The 24,783-nt window shown below is 50.5% G+C and overlaps 2 protein-coding genes, 1 non-coding gene and 1 pseudogene across 4 annotated transcripts; 1 reads left to right on the top strand and 3 right to left on the bottom strand.

The window, feature by feature from the left end:
- Positions 1-6,952: 6,952 nt before the first annotated feature.
- LOC147913623 (U6 spliceosomal RNA) lies at positions 6,953-7,059 on the bottom strand. The gene has a single exon (XR_015548642.1). It is a non-coding gene; the product is annotated as a U6 spliceosomal RNA (small nuclear RNA).
- A 2,344-nt stretch (positions 7,060-9,403) lies between these two features.
- On the bottom strand, positions 9,404-12,039 carry CD2BP2 (CD2 cytoplasmic tail binding protein 2). Of its 2 annotated transcripts, none has more exons than XM_004439426.3 (7): positions 11,748-12,039; positions 11,112-11,215; positions 10,749-10,884; positions 10,470-10,627; positions 9,928-10,363; positions 9,740-9,846; positions 9,404-9,652 (listed from the first exon to the last, which is right to left on the bottom strand). In XM_004439426.3, the coding sequence occupies exons 2-7, from the start codon at positions 11,187-11,189 to the stop codon at positions 9,542-9,544; spliced, it is 1,026 nt and encodes a 341-aa protein (XP_004439483.1). In that variant the 5' UTR covers positions 11,190-11,215; positions 11,748-12,039; the 3' UTR covers positions 9,404-9,541. The 2 variants fall into 2 exon arrangements, with proteins under 2 accessions (XP_004439483.1, XP_087273431.1); XM_087417305.1 differs by lacking the exon at positions 11,748-12,039 and adding an exon at positions 11,302-11,450.
- Positions 12,040-12,506: 467 nt separating this feature from the next.
- LOC147913624 (sesquipedalian-1-like) lies at positions 12,507-13,540 on the top strand (annotated as a pseudogene).
- A 78-nt stretch (positions 13,541-13,618) lies between these two features.
- TBC1D10B (TBC1 domain family member 10B) lies at positions 13,619-24,739 on the bottom strand. The gene is made up of 9 exons (XM_014794507.2): positions 23,477-24,739; positions 20,377-20,476; positions 19,978-20,085; positions 19,776-19,882; positions 16,358-16,472; positions 16,168-16,233; positions 15,778-15,967; positions 15,290-15,444; positions 13,619-15,201 (listed from the first exon to the last, which is right to left on the bottom strand). The coding sequence occupies exons 1-9, from the start codon at positions 24,427-24,429 to the stop codon at positions 14,473-14,475; spliced, it is 2,523 nt and encodes an 840-aa protein (XP_014649993.2). The 5' UTR covers positions 24,430-24,739; the 3' UTR covers positions 13,619-14,472.
- Positions 24,740-24,783: the final 44 nt, after the last annotated feature.

A 24,783-nucleotide genomic window follows, 5' to 3' on the forward strand; every position in this document is an offset into this window, starting at 1 on the left:
AGAGACAGAAAAAATAGAGGTTACCAGGAGCTGAGGGGAGAGAGAACGGAGAGTTACTGTTTAATAGGTACAGAGTTTCTGTTGCGATGATGAAAAAATTCTGAAAATGGATAGTGATGATGGTTACACAACATTGTGCATGTACTTAATGCTGTTGAATTGTATGGTTAAAATGGCAAAAAAATGAAAAAGGAATTCCGGAGTTGAAAAGTACAATAATAACTGAAATGCAAGATTCACCAGAGGGGCTCAACACTGATTTGAGTTGACAGATAACAGAATCAGTGAATTTGAAGATGTGTCAACAGAAGCTATCAAATCTGAAGAACAGAGAGGGGAAAAGGCAAAGAAAAATTAGTCTTGGGCCGGCCCTGTGGCTTAGCGGTTAAGTGCGCGTGCTCTGCTACTGGTGGCCCGGGTTCGGATCCCAGGCACGCGCCGACGCACCACTTCTCCGGCCATGCTGAGACCGCGTCCCACATACAGCAACTAGAACGATGTACAACTATGACATACAACTATCTACTGGGGCTTTGGGGGAAAAAGAAAGGAGGAGGATTGGCAATAGATGTTAGCTCAGAGCTGGTCTTCCTCAGTGAAAAGAGGAGGATTAGCATGGATGTTAGCTTAGAGCTGATCTTCCTCACAAAAAATAAAAAAAAATTAGTCTTTGCTCAGAGACCTGTGGAACATCAGATGTCCTGACATAAGCATAATAGGAGTTCCAGTAGGAAAGGAAAGAGAAAAAAAGGGCAGCAAAAATATTTGAAGAAACAATGGTAGAGTTCCAAAGTTGGTGAATGTATCCACATACTGGAAGGGTGGCATGCCCCAGTTTCATGGGGACAGAAGCTCCTGTGCTCAGGACCCTTCCAGACACTGCCCTATGTACTTCTTCATCTGGCTGTTCATCTGTATCCTTCATAATATCTTTTATAATAAACTAGTAAATACAAATCAAGACACAAAGCAATGAAGTGACTTGTCTCAGTTCACACTACTACTAAGTGGCAGAGCTAGGATTCAAACCCATGACTGTCTGACTAAGAAACCAAAATCTTAATTATTTTGCTTGCAGAATATGTCTTCACAGGAACTAATAACATAAAGTACCTTATTAGGGAAAAGAACAAAAAATAGAAACAATGGCCAAAAACTTCCCAAATTGGATGAAAAACTAATCTACACATCCAAGAAACTTGATGAATACCATGTAGGATAAATACCAAGAGATCCACAGTCAGACGCATCATAGTCAAACTGTTGAAAGATAAAGAGAAAATCATAAAAGGAGCAATGAAAAAAGACTCACCATGTGCAGTGAAGTGTCAATGCTGATATATGCTGACTTTGCATCTGAAACAACAGAGGCCAGAAGGTAGTAGAATGACTATTCAAAGTGCGACAATTCAAAAATGAAATTAAGAAAGCAGTTCCATAAACAACTTTGTGCCAGTAAATTCAACCACATAGATGAAATGGACAAATTCCTTAAAAATAACAAACTACCAAACCTACTCAAGAAGAAATAGAAAACCTGAAGAGCCTTACATATAATTAATGAAACTGAATTTGTAGTTAAACCTTCTTATGAAATTAATTTGAACTCTGTGCCTAAAATAAAAGCTTTATCTTTGAAACTAGCGCAGACCTCTAGGCATTGAGAAATAAAGTTTTTCTTTTTCATTCCCAGAAATACTCTTTCACTATACAATGGGTTTTTGGGGTTTTTTTGTCTTTACATAAGCCAACTTTCAAAATATTTGGAAGCAGAGAGGATTCACTCTCAGGTTTCTCGTCGTTTCTTTTCTGGTGACCTTGATAAAGTCCATTGAATTCTTTTACATTCCCCATAAACTGGAGGTAATAAATGCAAATATTCAGGGGAAAAAAAAAAATTTTCCTACAAAGAAAACTCCAGGTACTGATGGCTCCATTGGTAAATTCTACCAAATATTTAAGGAAGAAATAAATAATATCAGTGAACATTATTAGAAATAAAGAAATAAATATAAATTCTACATAAATTTAACATTATCCCAATCAAATACCAACTTGTTTGAGAAATTGACAAGCTGATTCTAAAATTTATATAGAAATGCTAAGGACATAGACTAGCCAAAATAATTTTAAAAAATTTTTTTAACATTTTTTATTTATTTCTTATTATTTATTTATTTATTTTTAAATTTATTTAGTTGACATACAATATTGCATTAGTTTCAGGGGTATAACATAGTGATTTGAACTTTATTTACATTACAAAGTGATAACCTTGATAAGACTAGTAACCATCTGTCATTATACAAAGTTATCACAATATTGTTGACTATATTCCCTATGCTATACGTTACATCCCCATGACATTTATTTTATGACTGAAAGTTTGTACCTCTTAATTCCCTTTACCTATTTTGCCCTTCCCCCCACCCCTCTCAAAACAATTTTTAAAAAGAAAAAAGTTAGAGGATGTATACTACTTGATGTCAAGACTCACTATAACGCCACAGTTATCAAGACATGGTGAAGAGTATGGTATTGGTGAAGAGACAAACATATACATCAATGGAATAAAATAAATAATTCAGAAATAGATGAACATATATGTGGTCAATTGATGTTTGGCAAAGGTGGCAAGGCAATTTGATGGGGGAAAGGATAATCTTCTCAACAAATGATGCTGAAACAATTGGACAGCCATATGCAAAAAAAGTGAATCATATACAAAAGCTTACTTGAATGTATCATAGACCCAAATGTTAGAGCTAAAACTATAAAACATCTGGAAGAAAACATAGAAAATCTTAGTGACACTGGGTTTGATGAAGATTCCTTAAATATAACACAAAAAGCACAAACCATAAAAGAAAAAAAGTCAACAAATTGAACTTCATCAAAATTTAAAACTTTTGCTCTTCAAGAGACACTGATATAAAAAAATGAAAAGACAAGCTATGGCCTGAGAGAACATATTTGCAAAATATATATCTGACAAAAGACTTGCATCTGGAATATATAAAGTTCTCTCACAACTCAATAATAAGACCCAATTTTAAAAATAGGCAAAAAATAGTAACATATTTCACCAAAAATTCTGGCTGGACTTTTTTTTTTTTTTTTTTGGTGAGGAAGATTAGCTCTGAGCTAACATCTGTTGCCAATCTTCCTCTTTTTGCTGAGGAAGATTGGCCCTGGGCTAACATCCGTGCCCATCTTCCTCTATTTTATATGTGGGACATCTGCCACAGCATGGCTTGATAAGCAGTACATAGGTCTGTGCCCAGGATCCGAACCTGTGAACCCCAGGCCACTGAAGCAGAGTGCGCTAACTTAACCACTACGTGACTGGGCCGGCCCCTGGCTGGACTTTAGAATCACACCGACCTGGGTTCAAATCCTGGCTTTACCACTTCCAAGCTGTGTGACATTGGGCAGGTCACTTCACCTCACCTCTCTGAGCCTTGTTTTTCTCATCAGCAAAATGGGGAAAATATGTAACTAAATAGTAGGTAGTTGGGAAGATTAAACATAATATTCCTAACTTATTTGGGTACTTAAGAAATGCCGGTCGCCCTCTTCTTCTCTTTGTCAAATAGAGGTGAGTTTAGTACCACGTTCTAAGCCTGAGAAAGCTGGGCCAATAAGAGGCAGCAGTGCCTTAGGCCAGAGGGCAAATGCCCACATATGTCCAAGCAAATGTGAAGAGATGGAGACAGAGAAATGTGTCCAAAACCGGGCATGGGAGCTGTAGGGCCTGACGCTGCTGAGAGCTGCAGGGCAGAGATACGTAGGGTAGTGGGTGGAGAACAGGAAAGTGAGAGCAAGGATGATAGCATCAGAACAGCAAAACCAGAGGCTGCCCGAGCGAATCTGAAACAACACCAGCGTTTGCAGCTGGGTTTTACAGGCTTGTCACGTGCAATGTTTACGCATATAAGTGGGGTTTACATAGAGGGCAGGCTGGGCCAGACAAGCCTCCTGGAGAACAGGGGCCTGGTAGGGACAGGGTAGCAGCAGCCCCAGCCAGCTGACTGGAGATGGGTGCTGGGACGGCCCCCTGGAGGAGGCTGTGGTGGTCTGGGCACCACCAAACCTACCACTGAAGAGCATACCCTTGAACCTGAGGAATTGCTGAAAAGGACCAAGGGGCAGCCCGGCCTCCACGGGGAGTTCAGAAGTGACTACTGACTTGAAAGAACATTATCCACTCTTGGGCCCTGCACAAAACATCTGTTTCTAAATTCACTTGAGAGAAATTCCTCTCGGGTCTCAGCATGAGGAGGAGCTGGGCATCTCCAGGGCTCCAGCTTGGTTCTGGCTGGGAGAGAGTGGAAGGCAAGCTGACAGCCTCAGGTTGGTCGACTGCCAGTGAGTCTGGGGTTCAGTGACCATGCAATGAGGCACCCAGCCAGTTGGGTGGGTCTGGAAGGGGCAGCAGATGTGTCAAACGCATAAGACACCCCCAGGGCCGGCCCCGTGGCTTAGCGGTTAAGTGCACGTGCTCCGCTGCTTGCGGCCTGGGTTCAGATCCCGGGCGCGCACCGACGCACCACTTCTCCGGCCATGCTGAGGCCGCGTCCCACGTACAGCAACTAGAAGGATGTGCAGCTATGACATACAACTATCTACTGGGGCTTTGGGGGGAAAAAATAATAAATAAATGAAATTTAAAAAAGACACCCCCAAACTCCATGGGCTTTGTGGAGTCTGACCCTTCATTTATTTTGACCCCTTTCTGGGCTCCCCCACATTCCTTGTCTCCCCCAGGGCCCCACCAGACGCCCAGGGCAGAGTGTGATACCCCGGCCCTCACCCAGGAGTTTCCAGACTCCCCTTCCCCACTCCTGCTACTCTTCTGGAAAATGGCCTGCCAAAGGCAAGAGGCTGCATTTCAGAGGGTCTGCTGTCACAGCTGCAGTGATGACATCTGCAGCTTTGACCTGGAGCCCCTCCTATAAATTTGCCCATGGCTCAGTGACACCCCCAGGAGTTAGAAAAACCCTAATGACCCCTCAGCCCTGCCCCCTGAGAGATTTTTGGGTTCAGACAACTGTACACTGCCCATCCAGGTCACACCTCATCCCTTCTGGGGCAGCAAAGAGTAACAGTCCCACAGGCCCCCAGTTTCCAGTCTGGCTCAGGAAGGGGTTGTCCCCCTAACACACAGCACCCCTAACACACAATTGGCTCCTTCCCGCTGCTCTTTTGTAGTCAACTCTTCCCCCACCCTTACCCCCTGGCGACTAATGATCTGTTGTCTTTCCCTATGGTTTGTCTTTTCTAGAATATCATATAAATGGAATCCTACAGTATTTGGCCTTTTGAGTCTGGTTTCTTTCATTCAGCACAATACATTTGTTTGAGTGTTCATCCATGTTGTCGACTGTATCAGCAGTTCCTTCTGTTTTATTGCTGAATGTAATATCCATTGTATGAATGTACCACAGTTTGTCCATCCACCAGTTGAAGGACAATTGAGTTATTTTAAGTTTTGTCTTTTTTGACCATGAATAAAGCTGCTATAAATCTTTGAAAAAAAAAAAAATTGGCTCATTCCCTATTCATTCATCAGCACTGATGCCCTGTCTCAGGCTAACTGGTGGAGACAGACCAGGAGAAACTGCTCTAGGTGTTGTGTCAGACATCTGTGCTGTTTGGCCGTGGAAGAAACGATGACCAACCTGGGAAGTGGGGAGTGGGAGTTACAAAGAATTTAGGACAAGGGAGGCCTAGAGCCAAGCCACAACAGTTACATTAATTGGCTTTCCCAGATAGACAGAAAAGACAGAAGGGCATCATCGGCCAGGTCTGGAGAAGTGAAATTATCCACCCTATTCTGGGAGCAGGCTGGAGCCTGGAGAGGGGAGAGAGAAGCGAGAAGGAAAGCAAGGCAGATGTGGAGCTGAAGGGGCTGGCTCAGGCCAGGCCATGGAAGACCTTCTCAGTCAGCTTCAGGCTTCTGCATTTTATCTTAAGGGCAATGGGGTGTCATTAAAGGTTTTCAGCAAAAGGCAAAGGACTTCACCTCTGTGGTCTTCCTCCCAAAAACCTATAACCCAAATCTACCATGAGAAAAATACCAGACAAGCCCATATTTTAGGAATCTTTTACTAAATACCCAACCAGTACTTCTCAAAACTGTCAAGGTCAGCAAAAACAAGCCTGAGAAACTGTCAGACCAGAGGAAGCTAAGGAGACATAACTAAATGTAATGTAGTATCCTAGAAGGGATTCTGAAACAGAAAAAGGATATTAGGGAAAAATTAGCAAAATCTAAATAAAGCTTGAGGTTTAGTTAATAGTGATATATCATATATCCATATTGGATGTATGGAATATTACTCAACAATAAAAAAGAATAGAAGTATTGCTACATGTTACATGGATGAATCTCGAAAACATGCTAAGTAGAAGCAGATACGTAAGACACAAAAGAGCACATATTGTATGATTCCATTTGTACGAAACGTACAGAATAGGCAAATTTACAAAGACAGGAAATAGATTAGTGGTTGCCAGGGACTGGAGGGGGATGGGGGATGGGGAGTAACAGGGAAGGACCGCTGATGGGTGGGGTTTCTTTCAGGGTAGACAAAAATGTTCTAAAATTAGATTGTAGTGATGGTTGCACAACCCTGTGAATATACTAAAAACCACTGAATTGTACACTTTAAGTGGGTGGATTATATCTCAATAAAGCTGTTTAAAAACAGCTGGTTTTAAACCTTGACAGTTTTGAGAAGTACTGGTTGGGTATTTAGTAAAACAGTTGGTTTGTTAGCTGTAACAAATGTACCACTGAAAAATGTTTGTTTTTTTTTGTTTGTTTGTTTATTGCACTAACATTGGTTTATAGCATTGTATAAATTTCAGATGTACATCATACTTCTATTTCTGCATGGATTACATCATGTTCTCATGTTCACCACCCAAATACTAATTACAATCCATCAAAAATATGGAACGCTTCACGAATTTGCGTGTCATCCTTGCATAGGGGCCATGCTAATCCTCTCTGTATGGTTCCAATTTTAGCATATGTGCTGCCAAAGCGAGCGCTGACAGATGTTAACAACAGGGGAAACTGGGTGAATTCTCTGTACTGGTTTTGTAAGTTTTCTGCAAATCTACAAAACCATTGTAAAATACAAAAAGATTACTTAAATAAAAATCATATATATGTGTATATATATACATATACATAGACTTTTTCTTTAACAAAGAAGCAAGGGAGTTAAGTGCTGATAGGGGCTTGAGACAGGGACGTGGCCACAGGGAGAGAGAACTTAGTGATGTTCACAAGAGGGAGAGGCATTCAGCTGGATGGGGTGTGTGCTGGTTTCTTATTGGGGCTGTAAGCAATGACCATAAACTTAGTGGCTTAAAATAACACAATTTTATCATCATAACGTTCTAGAGGTCAGAAGTCCAAAATGGTTTTCACTGGGCTAAAATCCTCAGTGGGGCTACATTTCTTTCTGGAGGCTATGGGAAGAACCAGTTTCTTGCTTTTTCCAGCTTCTACATGCTACTGTATTCCTTGGCACATGGCCCTTTCTTCTATCTGCAAAGCCAGCAGCAACATCTTCACCTCTCTCTCACTTTGGCTCTCTTGACTCCTTCTTTTACTTTATAGGACCCTTGTGATCACCTTAATAATCCAGGATGCCACCATCTCAAAATCATTAATCACACCTGTGAAGTCTCTTTTGCCATGTACGGTCACATATTCACAGGTTGAGGTCGAGGACGTGGACATCTTTGGGGGCCATTATTCTGCCCACACAGGGTATCATCAGGGAGGTGAACACAGGAGGCTATGAGCAAGTGAGGTCAGCTTTGCATACGTGGAGCTGGAGGCGCCTGTGGGACATGCAGGTGAACCACCCTCTTGGCTTCCATCCATTCACCGAACACAAGGCAACCTCTCATGAATCAGTGGGACACAAAGGTGAACACTGTATTTCACTGGTCCTGAGATACCTGCTTTTCACTGCTGAACATTTCTGAAATCAGAATGTACCTTTTAATCAATGACATCTTACAAATGTAATTGCCAGGGTTTTCTTTCTTAATGACACACAAGGTTAAGACATCTTACAACTGAAGGCATCTTAAGAGTCAATGAAAACCAAGTCTGGGCTGGCACCAGAGTGGGCCTAATACAGAAGTCGGGAGGTCTCACAGAGCATCAAGTATTCCCATCCTGCCCCCTAGTCTTTCCTAGGTCCCAGCATGGCTCCTTCCACCCTGGGGCTCCCGTGTGTCTCACGGCTCTGGCTGCTATAATGAACAGACTCCCCCGGAATCCTGGCCACATACATGCTCAGCTCTGCTACCACAGCCAAGTCCAGGAACCAGCCCCTCTCTCCAGGTGTAACCTGTCATGGGAGTCAGGCCCAGTGGTTCTCACCTGGCCGCACAGTGGAAACACCTGGGGGCTTTTAAATGCCCCCAACTGCCAGGCCACTACCTAGACCAGTTCCTTCAGAATTTCTGAGGAGTAATTTACAGCTCCCCTTGAGATTCCAGGGGACAGCCAAGAGAGGAAAGTGGAGGAACCAGCTTAACTTGGTGCCAGGGAGGAGAGGCATAAGGCAGCACTGGTGGGAGGTGTGGAGTGTTAGGTCCAGACTATACAATTATACCTGTCTGTCTTCCTCCCAACCCCCACGAGACTCTGAATTCCTGGAAGGAGACCAGCACAGTTATCTCAGTTCCCTCAAGGCACTACCTCTGTGCCAGGCACACTGTGGGAGCCAGAAAATGTAAGCTTCAGGGCCTCAAAAGTCAGGCAGAAAAGGCCTGGTGCCAAGGGAGGTGTGGGAAGAGAGCCCATTAGGTCTGGGCCAGCCCTCTGATTCACTGTGTGACCTCCAGTGAGGTACTGCCCCTCTCTGTGCCTGTTCAATGCATGGTTGGCCCAGGTGTCCTTGAAGGGTCCTTCAGGTGCCAACACTGAGTCTGCACTTCACCTAAAGAGCTAGAGACAGTGGGGTGGCAGTGAGTACCAGGCTTCCTGCTTACCCCCAACATATGTCGCAGCCCTTCCTGGCCTAAAATCTCCACTTCTGGGGCTCTATCCTGTACTGGCTGCAAGGAAAGAGACTGTGAAGTCCTAAAAGCCAAAGCCATAAGAACAACAAAACAGAAACCCCCAGAGGATATCGGACAACATTGTGCGAGTTGAAGGATTTTTCGATGGTGAGCAGAGTCCAGATGGAGAGGCCACAGGCCACCTGATAGCCCTGGCTCTGCCCATAGGAGTGGTAAACAACGGTGAAGCGGTTCAAAGGAACAGAAACTCCCAAAAAAGAACTTCATGAGGACACACTCAAGGACAGAGGCAAGGGGCTGTGGAGAAGGTCCTGGCTTTTGGCCATCAGCACAGCGAAGGCCCTAATACACAACTAAAGGCTTTTATTAGGAAAGGAAAATTAACTGGAAAGTGGCCCCCAATATCCTCACTGCCTGGGGCAGCTGGGGCATCCTCCTCAGAGTCCAGGAAAGAAGGGGCCACCAAACTAGGCCCTCAGCAGGCTCAAGTGTAGAGATCAAAGTCAATACGTTTGGAGTTGTAGAACTGTCCACCTGGGGGGTCCAGCTTCCGGCAATAAACACCATCCGGGAAGTAGCCTTCATTCACCCAGGTCTGCAAGAAGAGAGGGTAGAGCTGGGAACGAACTGATGGGGTAGGAGGAGGGAGAGAAGCAGCAGAACGAAGTAGAAAGGGGCTTACCTGCATCTGGGTGCTGGTGAAGGGCCCGTACAGCTCAGCATCCCCTGTGTTCTCCCACTTATACTCCCACATCACATCCACCAGGCCGTCTCCAGGCGACTCTGCTTCTAAAGTAATAGGCAAAGCCAGTTGGGCCTCAAGTGCTCTGCCCCTGCCCACAACACCCTTCCTCTGCCCTTCAATCTCACCTCCTCTCTGGGCAGCAGTTGGGGTCTCCAGCTCTTCCTCTGCCACTTCCTCAGCAAACATGTCCAGAGAGGGTGGGGGTGTGGGGTCAGGAGGTCCCTGGGTCTGGCACCCCAATCCCTTCAGCCGCATGGCCAACCGTTCCCTTGTTTCCTGATATACGCCAAGGTTGCCCCGGGCCACCATCTGGTCAGCCAATCCAGAGAGCCGGTCCAGGCGCTGGGGGGAACTGGGCCGCCCAGGCCCCTTGCTGCCCCCTTTGCTTCCTCCTCGGGCCCCTAGACGCCTCAGTGCCCCAGCCACTGTCTCCCTTGGCAACAGCAGCTCCAAAAGGCCCTCTAGGAGGGCTTGGGCACTCATTGGTGTCTGGCCCAGGCTGTCCTCTTCCTCCGAGTCTGACAGTGGGCGCTGATCAGGTGGCCGCTCCCTGATCTTCACCTGTAATATGAAAATAGTAGGGGTTATCTGCTGAAAGCTGCCAGCAGGGCCGAAGCCCAGCACTTGCTGCCTCCAGGCCCCAGCCATGCCAGTCCCTGGGCCACACCCAGTCAATGTTGTCCAGCCAGCTATCTCGGATCTGAGCATCCCGGTTCAGGAAGTAGTTGCCATCAGCATCAAAGTGGCCTTCCTCCATCTCTTCCTGCAGGTTGAAGGGTGTAATCCGCACACCTCCCTCACTGGGTAGTGTGGCTGCTTCTTGACCTGCACCAAAGACACAAGTGTCTCATGCTAGGCATGCGAAAAAGAGGAGCCCCCTGCCACACATCGCCCCAAACCCCTATTTGTTCCCACAGCAGAAAGTCAACTCTTGGGTATAGCTCACCTTCCACATCCTCTGAGGCCAGGATGTCATATTTGCTGGATCCCTCATCATCATCATCCTCCTCATCACTGTCCAAAGAGTGTTTGCCTTTGAAGCGGCTCCCAGGACCCCCTGCCCCAGCCACAGGGTCCACCAGCTGTGAGCAAGAGCCAGCGAGTTGAGAGATGCAGGTTACTGGCTATTCCTCAAGATACTCTAGCATCTGGACTCAAACTGATAATCCTCCAAACCCATTTCCCAGAGAACATCGAAAAGCTAGCTTTTTCTACCCTTTCTTTGTTCCTCCAGGTTTTTCCTCTTCTGACTTCGTTTCTTTTTTCTCCCCTACCTCCTCCCCAGAACGCAGGAGTCTGTGCCCCTCACCTTCTTCTTAGGGACACCGACTTCATCTTCATCATCCTCATCTCCGACGCCTTGGAAGGTCACTTTCCTCTTTGGCATGACTGGACAGAGGGGCGGTCCCCAAGCTGAGCCGAGGGAAACGGTGCAGATTAAGGGAACTGGGCAAGGATACTCACAGCGAGAGGGCCCCCAGCACAACGAATATACGTACTAGATCCAGTTTGAGAGGGGAGGGAGCACAGAATCGGGGGCCGAAAGGGGAGTTGGCAGCGAGGCGGCCCCCAGGAGTCGGTTTGGCATCAGAAAGAGTTGCTGGGGCGGGGACGGAGATGTGGACGCGCGCAGAAGCTCCCTATGGACGCCCCCACCCTTGACGAAAAGAGACAGGCTCCCCCAAGTGAACGCCCTCATTCCCGGCCCCCGCAGCCCTGCGCGCGACGGGGCTCCGCGGGCTGACACCCGCTTCTCCACCCCCAGCTCCCCCAGAGCCCACGAGGCCCCGGCGGACGCAAGACCTGGCACCCTGGTCGCCCCGCCCCTCCCCATGCCGAACTCCCAACTCCGCGGGGTGACTCCCAGCTGTCCCGGCCTGTGTGTACAAATAAGGGAGCCGGCAGAGCCACGAGGTTTCGAACAGTTCCACCAGTGCGCGCTCACCTAAGGATCCAGGGTAGGCGGGGGAAGAAAAGGAGAGATGCCTTCACCAGGGCTACATCCGGGGCACCCGCCGACATCGCCCGGAAGACAACTGCGGAAGTCGCCAGGGAAAGCCGGAAGTGGCTTCACTCGGGTTAGAGGACTAACTGGAAGAGCGGGCGGAAGTACGGAATGAGCGGGGGGCGGAGACACCTCCCTCCCGGAAGTGACGTGAGCCGTGTGGGGCGACGGAGGCGAGGAGAGGAGACGTAGGAACGCCTAAACCCTCATCGGATGAGAGGAATGGCCGGAAGTAGCTTCCATTCCCTAGTATAGTAGTAGAGGCTCTGGAGTGAAAGTGGGACGCACTCTACTTAAAGTGGCGCCCCGGGTCACGATGGAAGGGCAAAGTCCCAGCAGGGCCAGTGGGTTACTGCTCTAGTTTCCCCCAGCGCTGGCCAAGGTCTCTACGACCCTCACCATCTCATCAGAAATCCTCTCTTCCCGCTCTCAGCGTCGTTGTCTACCCTGTCCTAGTCCCAAGTGCAGCCTTGCTGTTCTCCCTAAGGGGAAGCCCGGCTTTCCTGATGGCCCGGCTGGAGGCCTCTGACGGCCCTTGGGGCACTTGCCGAAACCAGCTCCCTTTAGAACCCAGGGGAAGTCATTTACCCCGCACCTACCCCCTGGGCGAATTCCTGGTTCTGATGGGAAGAGCCATCACAGGATAGGTAGCAGTGACACCTGTGCCCAGTACCCAGGCCAGAAGCCCCTTGTGCCCTGACCTCAGGTAGGCCTGGAAAAGGGCAGCAGTGCCTCTTTCTCTTGAACCAAAGCCGCAGGGTAAATCCCCCTGCTTAGCAAACAGGGCCCCAGCCCTGCATCCCCTGCCCAGGTTATCTGGCACAAGGGGCAGAGCTGGGGTTGGGAGGTGGGAGAAGCGGATCCCAGTGCTCTGGGGACAATACCTCCAGCTCTTGAGGATACTCAGAGTCTGAATCCCACTAGGCTAAAGCTGTGCCCAGGAAGAGCCCACTGGAGCCAAAGGAAGGCAGCATGGGGTCCCCAGGGTAATGAGACAGACCCTCCACTCCTCTCTCCTGCCCCCAGGGTTTCCTCCCAGATTGGACTACCATGAAACTGCACCAAAAGTCTGTGCTCAGTTTCTTCCGTGGGTACAGAGCACAGGCTCCAGATCAAGAGCATCTTGCTAAAGAAGGGGACCCAAAATACCAGCTACCAGGGCCGCTGGTTCATCCTCCGGGGAAACCTCTTTTACCTGGAGCACCAGGCAGACCGCACACCTCTGGGCCTCATCCTGTTGGAGAACTGCCAAGTGGAGCCACAGAATCCTATGACTTCACCATGCTGACTCCCAGGGTAGAGGACACAGAAGGTGGGCGGGCCTACAAGCTGGCAGCAGAAAACGAGGAGGAACTGGGAGCCTGGCTGTGGGCGCTAGCTGGGGTGAGCTGGAGGTGGCTGTCTGTGCTGCTACCCACACGGGAGGCCCAGTACCAGGAGCTGCGCCAGGCTGCTGGCCAAGAGCCCAGCTCACCCCTAGAGGACTGTGGCTTTCTAGCTACCCTCAGTTCCCCCTCCAGCTTCCAGGAGTTGCATGAGTGCTTCTGGAAGGAGATCTGGGCACTGCAGGTAGTGCATAGAGGACTCCAGGAGGCCAGTGACAATGAAGGCAGCAGATCCCAGGCAAAGGTGCAGCAGGAGCTCAACCACTGTTTGTTGATGAGTGACTGAGAGATGGATCAAAGGCCAAGAGGTACCCACCTGCAAAGACCAGCCAACTGCTTCAATAGACACCCAGATTCTGGCTTGCTCTGTCCCTCCCTAGTCCTTATTCTAAACCCCTCCATCAAATAACAAAGCAGGAGACAGGCCCAGGTACAACAGCAGATTCTTTTCTGGTTCCTCAAAGCGCCGCACTGGGTGGGAGCAGAGACAGAAGAGAATGTAAACATTGGATTCTACCCCCTGGAGCTCAAGGGAAGACCCCTTACCCAGATAAGAGGCTGGAGGATTGAAAGGGAATAAGGTGAAAGATGGGGGCCCTGGTGAGACAAAGCAGGGGAGGCCTGAGAATACAGAGGAGGGTGGGTGAAGAGAAAGGAGAGCAAGGACGGTGGTGGGTAGGAAGTGGGGGACATTTCCTGTTCCAGTGCATGTCCCCTTAAATAAACCAGAGTGCAGGAGAACTCAAGGACAGAAGATAGAGCAAGCACCCCCACCCTGGGCCAACCAGGTCCTCTGTACATAATTACAACACAGAGATGTCCAGAAGTAGAGTGAGGAGAGCCTCGGCCCCCAGCCAGGAAGTGGGGGCGACAGGCAGGACTGAAGAAGGGAGAAAGGAACCCAGCTCCACTTCACGGGTAAGGGGAGCAACTGGAGTGTAAGAATCTGAAAACTGCTGACTCCCATTGCCAAGAGTCACCCTGTGGTGACAAAAGGCCGATCAGGACAGCACCTGGGAAGGGACCCCAGAGGGAATTGGGGCAGGAGTGACAGAGACCCCAGCTGGGCCTAACTGGAGGTGAGGGGCCCCAGACTTGCTCACGGCTGCCCCAGGGAAATGCAGCTGCCCCGTGCACTCCAACTGTCCTGGCTGTGCAGGGATCAGCAGCTAGCAAGGGGATGGGGAATCAAGCCACTTTCCTCAGCAAGAGGGACGACTGGCCTGCTCTTGGCTGAGGGAAAAAGAGGGGGGCCATGCAGTCCAGCCCCAGGGCAGAGGTCAAAAGTAAGCATCCTGCCGGGCCTCAGATGCCGAGGACCTGTCCCCACCATCCTGGGGAGCGGGGGGACCATCTGCCTTTCGACGCAGCGAAAGCTTCCTGCCTTGGGCCTTCTTCTCCTGCTTCTGCCGCTCCTTCTCCTGCTTCTGCTGCTCCTTCTCCTGCTTCTGCCGCTCCTTCTCCTGCTTCTGCTGCTCCTTCTCCTGCTTCTGCCGCTCCTTCTCCTGCTTCTGCTGCTCCTTCTCCTGCTCTTTTTCCCACTTCTGCCGCTCCTTCTCCTGCTTCTCCCGCTCTTTCTCCTGTTTCTGCCGCTCCTTCTCACGTTCCTTTTCCTGTTTCTGCCGCTCCTTCTCCTGCCTCCGGGTCTCCTTGCTGGGACCCAGTGGGGTGCTGTTGCCGGTAGGTGAAGGAAGGGAGGGATGCAGTCCCTCAGCAGTGACCACAGGCCCTGGGGCAGGCCCAGCACTGGCCCTGCGGGCAGGAGGAGGTGGGGAGGGGGGCCCTCCAGTTGCCCGGGAGCCACGGCTCTTGAGGCCAGGGAGGCTGAGGAGGCTGGATGAGGGGCCGAGGGGTGGCTGCTGCCTCCGGCGCTCCTCGTGGATGGCCCGGGAGCCATGCAGTCGCCGTGAAGGTCGATACTGCAGCTCCCCCCGGGTCTCCCGCCACTTCTTGAGCTGGGCTGCGTTCTCTCGCTCAATCAGTGCCTCTGTCACCGGGAGGTTGGTCACCTAGACAGAGAAGAAATGAGTACCAGAATGAAGACGAGGGTGGGGATGGGCTGAAGCAGGTGTGGGGTTTGCTAAGGCCAAGACCTACCTCATGCACCAGGAAGTCCTCCTGCATGCACTGTTGGGGCAGGTTGCGCAGCTGCTCCATGGTTTCATACATGCCTTGGCAGGAGCGCAGCTTCTCCACCGAGCCCAGTGTGTGCCGCAGCAGCACCAGGGCCACCCGGAAGATGATCTTGACGCCTGCAGGGTCAGAGAGAAGAGAGCATATGGGATCAGGCGTGGGATCCCAGCCCGTCCCACATAGAAGGGACTGATAGCCCCCATCCCTGTCTACTGCCAACCTTACAGATGAGGAAACTGAGGCCCCAAGAAGGGAAATGAGCTGCCATGGGTTTCAGGGTCCTGAGGGAGAGCAGGCTCTGGGTTGGTGGCAGAGCCAAGACGAAGCCTCAGTTTCTCCAGCCCCCAGCTGGCTTACAGTGAAGCCAAGGCCCAACAGTGTCAGTGGGCCACCCTCTGGCAGCCACCATGGAAACTCTAGCCCCCTCATGGCCTGAATGGCTACAGAAGTACCTTCACAGAAGAACATATCCCAGACACGCAGCACTGAAGCCCAGGGCAGGGTGCGGGCGAAGATGCACATGAACCATTCTGTCATGTAGAGCACGGGGTCAATGCGCTGCCGCCGCAGGTGCCGATGTGCCAGAGGGGAGGCCCGGCGCAACAGTGCAAAAAAGATTTCTCCGTCTAGCTGAATGGCCTCCTGGAAGTGGGATGAGCCATGAAAAGAGGCCTGCTGTAGCCCCCTTGGGGTAGAAATGGCCCTGGTACAGGATCCTCACCTCAGCGGGAAAGGCCCAGAGGAGAGGGACAGAAGGACACAGGATGGGGCAGGACAAGGACCTCCCTGCAGCCTTGGGTAAAAGTCACAGCCCCGGTTGCACCCAGACTCCAGACACTTACCAGCCCTGCACTGTAGTAACCGGGGAGGTACTTGTCGCAGATCTGCACCAGACACCAAAAGGCTTGCTGAAAAGGGCAAGAACAAGGAGGAATGGATGGGGCCTGAGAAATGGAGCAGAGAGCTCCCCCATCACCACTGCAGGCCAAGATCCTCCCAGCCCCTCTCCAACCAGGACCAGCATATGCTGACCTCAGCAGGCATGTGCATGAGCAGCACTGCAGCCACTGGGGCCTGGGCCTGGCAGTAGCCCTCGTCAGGCCGGTAGATGGTGTAGGCCTTCAGGATTCGATACAGGTCCTGTTGCCTGTGGGTATTGGAAAAGACCATGAGGGCAATCACAGGAGTTGGGAGCTCTCTGACCCAAACTAAACCTGCACCCTACCCCCCAGCCCCAGCCAAGACCCCTCCTAGATCCAGTTCCAGATTAACCTCAGAGCTTGAGCACCACACACCTCCATCTACCTTCCTAGTTCTGCCTATCGAGCTTAAGCCAAAGACTCAGACCATAGTCAAAGCATTCCAGGCTCCAGCCTTCCACCCTTGCCTGCACACTCTGCGTGCTCCCTACCCATTCCCTAGGACAGGCTGTGTTCTCTCTCCCTCCTTCATCTGCCACCATCCCATAAACCTTCAAGGTCATCTTCTCCAGGCACTGTCTGAATGCTTTTATCACCCCAGAAGAGGAGCCCTCCCAGGGCAGGGCCTGCCTTATCTGTCTCACTGGATGTCGTCAATTCCCCACCAGCATGTCCAATGGGCCCTGGTTCCTGGTGAAGGCTTGGGAAGCCAGCTGTGCCTCAGACCCTTCTCTTGTCTCTGCATCCAAAAGAATAAAATCTCTGCCCTATACCTGCTCCTCTTCCTTGAGGGTGCCCCATCACTGTGTCTGGAAATTCCATCCACTCAGCCCCACATCAGAAAACAGAGAGCCCTCCTTCACTCCCCATGGCTAATCACCGAGTTTTATCAACACCACATCCTGATTTTCATTCATGTCTGTTCCCTCTCTCATCCTCCACAGCCACTTCACAGCTCAGACCTTCATGTCTTACCCAGAAAATAGTACTGACCTCCCAGATCCTCTCCCTGCCTCCAGTCACAGACATTCTCCTGACCACTGCTTATAACAGTGCTTCCCAAAATTCAGTCATTGAAGTATGATCTTCATTTGTGCTGTATATGTATACCACTCCTACTATTATTTACTTAATATTTTTTCTCCACTTTGCAATAGCATCCATGAAATGACAGGTTTGATATACTAGTTATTTTACCTAATACATATTAAAATAAGCATGTAACTTCCACAAGCTCTCATGCTTCATTCACCCACTGCTTCTGTGCCCCTGCCTTCTCCCCTGTTGTTATGGGTGAACTGTCCGTGATCCTGGCCAAGCACAGCCTTTCCACTTGGGCACTGGATCCCATCACCTCTCGCCTACACAGGCTACCACGCCAGCAACCTTCCCATCTCTCCTGCATCATCATTTTTTCTCTCTCTAATAGATCATTCCCGCTGGCATACCAACATCTGTTATCTCCTCTAGCTTAAAAAAAAGTCTCTTGACCTACTATCCCCTCCAAATACCACACTATTTCATTCCCTACCTATTGAGTAAAACTACTCCAGAGTACAGACTCACTGTCTTCAACGTCTTTCCTCCCATTCTCCAGCCAGGCTTTAACCCACTGCTCCACATAAAACTGCTTTTATCAAGATCACCAATGACCTCTACAGTGCTAAAGTCCAGAGATCAATTTGCAGATTTGACTTGACCCATCAGCAGCATTTCATACAGCTGATCCTGAAACCCCTCTTCGCTTTGCTTCCAGAAATCACACTCTCCTCGTTTTCCTTCTACCTCTCCAGCTTCTCCTTCTAGCCTCCTTTACTGGTTCCTTCTCATCTTCCCATTCTTGAAATGCTGGAGCTGCAGGGCTCAATATTTGAGTTTCCTTTCGTATCTACACTTGCTGCCTTGATGACCTCATCCTGTCCCATGGGTGAGATTTAGTCCCATCTAGAGGCTGACAACTCTCCATTTCCAATTTATCTCCAGTTTAAACCTCTCCCTGAAATCCAGACTTGTATATATCCTAGATTCAACTTACTTGACATCTCCATCTGGATGTCCAATAAGCATTTCAAACTTCGCATTCCAAAACTGAGCTCCTGATATACTCCCAAACTTACTTTTCCCCCAGTTTTCCCCATCCGTATCAGTATACAGCAACTCCATTCTTCTAGTTTCTCAGGCCAAGAACCTTAAGAGTCATCCTTAACTCCTCTTTCTCTCTCATACTCCACATCTAATCCACTGGCAAATCCTCTTGGCTCTACCTTCAAAATATATCCAGATTCCAACCACATCTCCCCATGGTTCCACTGGTACCATCCTGGTCTATTTATCATCGTCCCTCTCCTGGATTATGGAAATAGTCTCCTAACTGGTCTCTCTACTTCTGCCCTTGTCTCCTTAGAGTCTATTCTCAGCACAGCAGCCAGAATGATCCTTTTAAAACACAAGTCAGGGGCCGGCCCCGTGGCCTAGCGGTTAAGTGCTCGCACTCTGCTGCTGGCGGCCCAGGGTTTGGATCCCGGGCACACACCAACGCACCGCTTGTCAGGCCATGCTGTGGCGGCGTCCCATATAAAGTGGAGGAAGATAGGCACAGATGTTAGCCCAGGGCCAGTCTTCCTCAGCAAAAAGAGAGGAGGATTGGCATAGATGTTAGCTCAGGGCTGATCTTCCTCACACACACACACACACACAAAAACCTCAATGTTACTATATTTTAAAAAAAAACAAAACACACAAGTCAGATCAGGTCACTTATAAACCCATCTCCACTCACATTCTCTATTCCTCTTTCTTGCTTTAAACTCCTCTTTAATACTTACCACCATTTTATATGCAAGATACTTTCCTTTTCTATTTTACTTATTATCCATCCCCACTAAAATATAATAAGCCTCACGAGGACAGGAGTTTTGTCTTTTGTTCACTGCTGTCATCTGTGACTAGAACAGTGCCTGGCAGATAGCTGGCACTCCATAAATATTTGCTGAAAGGATGAACTTATTGATAAAAAATGTCCATCTGAGAACCACCTAAGGTTATCTTGCATACTACTAGGGAGCGGTATCTATACACCTTGAGGAAGCCTGGCATACAGAACAAAAATCCAAGTGCCTTGGAACAGCATTTAAGAGCCCTTGGTGACCTGGCCCTAAACTGCTTTTCCAGCCTCAGCTCTACCCAACCCCACTGCCCACACACAGTTCACATAACCCCCCAGCCAGAAAAAAACCTGCCCCTTGCTCTGCTCCCATCTATCCTTCAAAACCCAGCTCAAATGCAACCTCTTCAGGGAGCACTTGATGTGCCTCTCCTTTCCCCTTCCCAACTGCCCAACTCACCCCCAGCCCCTAAGTCAGAGTCTCCCTCCCAGGACACTTCCTTCAATATGGCTTGACACTCAATCCATTAAGGACCACTCTTCTTGAAGGCCTAGAGGGCAAGAACTGCTTTCAATGCAGCCCTGTATTCATCTGGAACCTTCTACGATTGTTTGCTGACTGACCCACATGGTTAGGCCACCTTACCCATGCCCCCCTCGAGCAGCAAACATCTCGTGGAAAGGGAACTGGCGATGCAGGTCCTTCTCAATCACATCCAGCCACTTGGGGTCCCCAGGAGCCCGTTCCAGCTCCTGCAGTGGGACAGCAGGGATTATCTCAAGATCTGGGGAGACCCATGATTCCCTTCACACAGACAGTGTCACATGTCCCCACATTCTGGACGCACCTCAAACTTGCCCGGGTTTTGCTCCAGGAGTTCCTTGCTATTGGACAGGTACTGCCAGGCCTTGGCTCTGAGGGAGGAGGGGATTCCCTTCCTGCAGCGCAGCTTCACCTAAGGCAGAGTGGAGGCAGGGGGACAGCGTCAGGGGCTGGCACAGCCTCCAAGCTCTCCCCAGCAGTCCTCAGGCTCCATGGGACACCCCTCCCACATCCCATAGGCTTGACTCCACTGGACGTGGCCTGGCCTTCTATCTTTAAAGCTACTCCTCCCCTGAGGCCCAAGTACCACCCCCCAACATGGTCCAGAATGCAGATACTATCGTGTTTCTGGGCTTCCCCGGAGCACATGGGCCCACCCTCCCCCCTTGTCCATTGCCCTGCCAACCACTCCGCCTTTTCAAACCTTCTGGAAACGCCGTGACAGCCACTTATCCCAGTTACTGAACATCTCCAGCCACTTGAGTTCCCGCTGCCGAGCCACATCCACAGGAATGGAGCTCTCTCTGCAGGAAGCCGGGGAGCATGGAAGGGGTCAGTAGCAGTAGTATAAAACCTGGATTGCTGGGGGAACTGAGGCAAGCCACCTCCTCAGGCTCAAATGAGACTGACATAAAAGCATTTTGTGAGCTACCAAATATCAGGATGTCTGGCCACGTGGCCATCCAAGGCCCTAGTTCACGACACTGAAAGGACTCCTTCTCTTTGGAAGGAATCTCTGTACAAGATTGTGTTCTCATACTGGATTTCTTTCTATACAGAGGTGTGTTCAGATCCCACTTCTGACACATACAAGTTTGGGGAGATAGTACAGAATATTTAAAAGCCACACTTTGCATTAGACCTGGATCCAAGTTGTAGCCTTACCACTTACTCATTGTGTGACCTTGGGCAAGTCACTTAATTCATCTAAGCCTCAATTTCCTCATTTGTAAGATGGTGAGAAAAACAACATCTACCTGAGAGGTTATATGAGATAACACACAGCAGGGACTCAGTAAGTAATAGCAGTTATTATCCATAAAATAAAATACAAAACCAATATACTTCTCTGTCTCCTTAGAAGCAACTGTCTGAGTTTCCCATCAGACTTTTGAGATCCTTTGGGCCACCTGCAATTCCCTCTTCCTCCTCCTCCCAGAAATCACCCCAGATTCCCAGGCAAATGAAGCTTTCCTTATACTGTTTGCCCACTGTTCAGTCAGAGTTTCACACTCAAGATGCCCCATCAGTCTTGAAACAGTTACTTGTAGGAGCCAGAACCAGGAGGCGAGTGGAATGGAAGAGCAAGCTTGGGTTTCCAAACAGACTTGAACTCAAATCCCAGTTCTGTCCCTTAGAAGTTGGTGAGTCTTGGTAAGTAATAACCTGAGTCTCTTCCTTATCTGTAAAAAGGGATGTCAGCACCTACATCACAAAGTTATGAGAGGACTATTGAGAAACAGTGTATAAAAGACTGTTAAATGGAAGGGCTCATTAAATATTTCTTTCTTTTGTCCTAGAAGCTCCTTAAACAGAGAGACCATCTCTCATTAATCTCTACCATAAATCAGTTCCAAACTCTACTAACGACCAGGAAGAACAAAAGGCCTCTCCTGCTCTCAAGAAGGTCGCAAACTAGCAGAGGAGATGCAATATGGTACGGGAAAGGCAATGACAAAAACATACAGAAAAGGCACCTAATTGGAGTAGGGGCAGTGGATATCAGGGAAGGCTTCCTGGAGAAGGGGGCATGTGAAGTAAGCTATGAGAACTTAGCAGGAAAAGAAGGGGGAGAAAGGCATTCCTGGTAGGTGCGACAGTTGAAGGAGGAGAAACTACAAATCAGTTCAACAGGACCACAGCACTAAGTGCACGGTGAGGAGCGGTGGGAAAGAAGACCAGAGAGGCTGGCAGAGCCAGGAAATAAGGAGCCTATGTACAGGCTAAAGCACTTGGACTTGATCCTGTGGCCAGTGAGGAGCTGCTAAGAGCTTTTAAGGTAACACGTGCCCCAGTCAGCCTTGCCTCAGAAGTAGATTCCTGCAGCACGGACGATGGATTTCAAAGGGACAAAATTACAAAGCAGAGTAATAGCACCCAGCCCAGCGCCTGGCACACAAGAGGGGCTCACTAAAATCCAAGTTCCTTAGGGCAGCATAGTATTGAGGAGAGAGCCATTGGTCACATAGATCCAGATTATTTGAGGGGGGCAATTCACTCAACTGCAGTAACCCTTCTTCTTTACCTATAAATTGGGTACAACAACGCATCCCTCGTGCATGAGAAAGCACCAGGGTCAAACTTCAGTTCCCTTCCCCTCATAGGACCATGAACCTTGGTGCTCAATCAAAGGTTTTCTTATTTTTTTGTTGGGTTATAAACCCTACCTAGAATACCTTCCCACAGGGCTTCCCCCAACACCAGGCAGGTCTCCCCCACCCCGACAAGCACAGGTATGACTAAATCCTACTCATTCTTCATGATAAAGATCAGCTTCAGTTGAATTCCCAGACTGGGCAAAAGATCCCTTCCCCAGGCGCTCACAAAATCCTGTGTTGATCTCTAGGCTAAACCTAACCGACATATATTAAAACCAACTGTTTTAAGGATTTGTTTCTCCCTCTGGATGACGAGCACCTTGAAACAACTATTTCATCCTTAGTACCCAGCACAGGGCCTGGCACCTGGGTGGTCAGGTGATGCTGTAGGCTGAAGTGACCAGCAGGTTAAAGGGGTACAGGAACAATGGGCCGGATCCAGAGAGAGAGAAGGAAGAAGTCAAAGACGATCACACCCCCACCTCAGGAGTGACTCAGGCCCCCGGAGGGAACTAGGAAAGAGTAAGCCGGGTTGATGAGATGAGGAAATGGGGAAGAGGCCTCCCTCACCCCCTTTCCTCTAGTGAAAACATAAGACTGCCCTTCTGTTTCCCAGGGGGGCCCTGCCTTCAGGGTCTCCCTCCATCAAAAGGACTTCCCCACCTCACCACCCCATCAGACTATGCGGCTGATAGTCCCCATAGGGCCCATAGGGCTATGGGAGAGGGGAGATAGCTGCATCCTTCTCAAACTCTTTCCCCCAAGGGACCAAAGATCTCTACCAGAAACCCTGCCCAGCCAACCCTCCAAAATATCTGGCCCATGGCTGGAGTTTCACATTGAACAGCTGGTACGACCTTAGGAATCATCTCATTCAATCTTTCACTTCATAGAAGAGGAAACTGAGGCACGGAAATGGGGGGAAGACGCTACCTCAAGGGCACACAACACACCAAAGGCAAGACTTAGGCTCAAACCCAGAACTCCTGACACCTGGTCTGAAAATCTCACTAACGTTCAAGTGCCACAGAAACCTCAGGATGTTTTAGGCATGATAGGCAACGCCAAGAATCCCCCTCCTGCTAATCACTCCTGGATCCTCAGAGGAGGCTGGGCTGCCAGAGTCTGGGCAAGGTGTATCATTGCTCCCTCCCCCAACCTCTGCTTCCCTGAAGAAGTCCCACTGGGTGCCTACTGGGTACTCACAGGCTGCCTGAATACTGGCTGCCCCCAAGGAAGCCATACTTGTCCGTCTTGCGCAGGGCCAACCCATTTATCTCCGAGTCTGAGCCCATGGAGCTCACATCATCCGCCAAGGATTCCAAGGTCCCAGACATGAGGCTCACAGAGTCCAAGTAGCTCAGAGTGTCCGGGGCCTGCCCTCGAGGCCCAGAGATGCCAGGTCCCAGGCTGGACGTGGAGCCTAGGTCCTGAGAGTTTTCAGCAGGTTCCGGAGCTGGGGTCACCGTCACGACAGCTACCAGAGCCTCACATGTCCCTGGAGGTCCTGTGCCAGGCCCCGAGGGGTCCTCTGGAGCCTGTCCTGTTGATGCTGATGTTGTTTCTGCAGCTCCATGTCCACTTGTCACCTGTCCTGCTATCACTGCTGCAACCCGGGCAGTCACTCCTGAGGCCACTGTGGTTCCCGGCTTGGGGGCAAGCGGGGGTTTGGCGGTCAGGGCCCCAGGAACCGTTCTGGAAGGGGTCCTGGTGGGAGTCCCGGTGGGGGTACCTGGTCCAGGGACGGGTGAGGTTCTAGCCTCCTCTGTCTTCAGAGGGTCTGCCTCCGAGGCCAGACCCATCGACATCTCGGCTCCTGCCACTGCCGCGGGCACCAGGGGCTCCGGGTTGGGGGAGACCGACGCCCTTGGGGCTTCGGCTGAGGCCTCCAGAGTCAGCACCACCACCGTGCTGCCTGTAACCGTCGGGGCGGGGGCTGGGGCCGGGGCCGAGGTCTGAGTCGACCCCGCTACCCCGGCGGGCCGCGCCTCCCCGGGGGCCACCAGAGTGACCGGGGCCGAAGTGGCCGTGGTCACCGGCGGCCCCGAAGCCACCACCACGACGGGCCCGGCCCGGGACCCGCGGGGCGGCGGCGAGGGGGCCGCGGGGGCGCCATGACGGCGCGGCGGGGCCACCAGGGGCGCCGGGCCCGTCTCCATGGCCGCGGGCCGCCCCTCACATCCCCCCGCCGGGGCGGCCGCAGAAGGCGCCGCCCCTCAGGCCGCTCCGCGCCGCCCGCTGAAGAAGGGGAGAGGGCGAAGGGCGCGGCCCGGCGCGGGCCGGGGGCGGAGGCGGCGCGCGGGCGGCTGCCGGGCGCACGGAGGCGAGGCACGGGTCCCGGAGCGCCAAGCGCCGAGGTCTCGTTCGCGCCCTCTCACCCCTTGCGCTCTCTCGCCGCCGCCCCCTCCCTCCAGCTTCGGGCAAGCGGCCGACTTCGCGCCTGCGCACACGCCCCGGTGCCGGCTAAGCGGCCAGCGTTTCGGCGTTTTACGCCTGCGCGCAGGCCATCCCAT

Source organism: Ceratotherium simum, chromosome 26, assembly GCF_057802395.1.
Source record: "Ceratotherium simum simum isolate JZ-2026a chromosome 26, ASM5780239v1, whole genome shotgun sequence".
Taxonomy (NCBI): domain Eukaryota; kingdom Metazoa; phylum Chordata; class Mammalia; order Perissodactyla; family Rhinocerotidae; genus Ceratotherium; species Ceratotherium simum.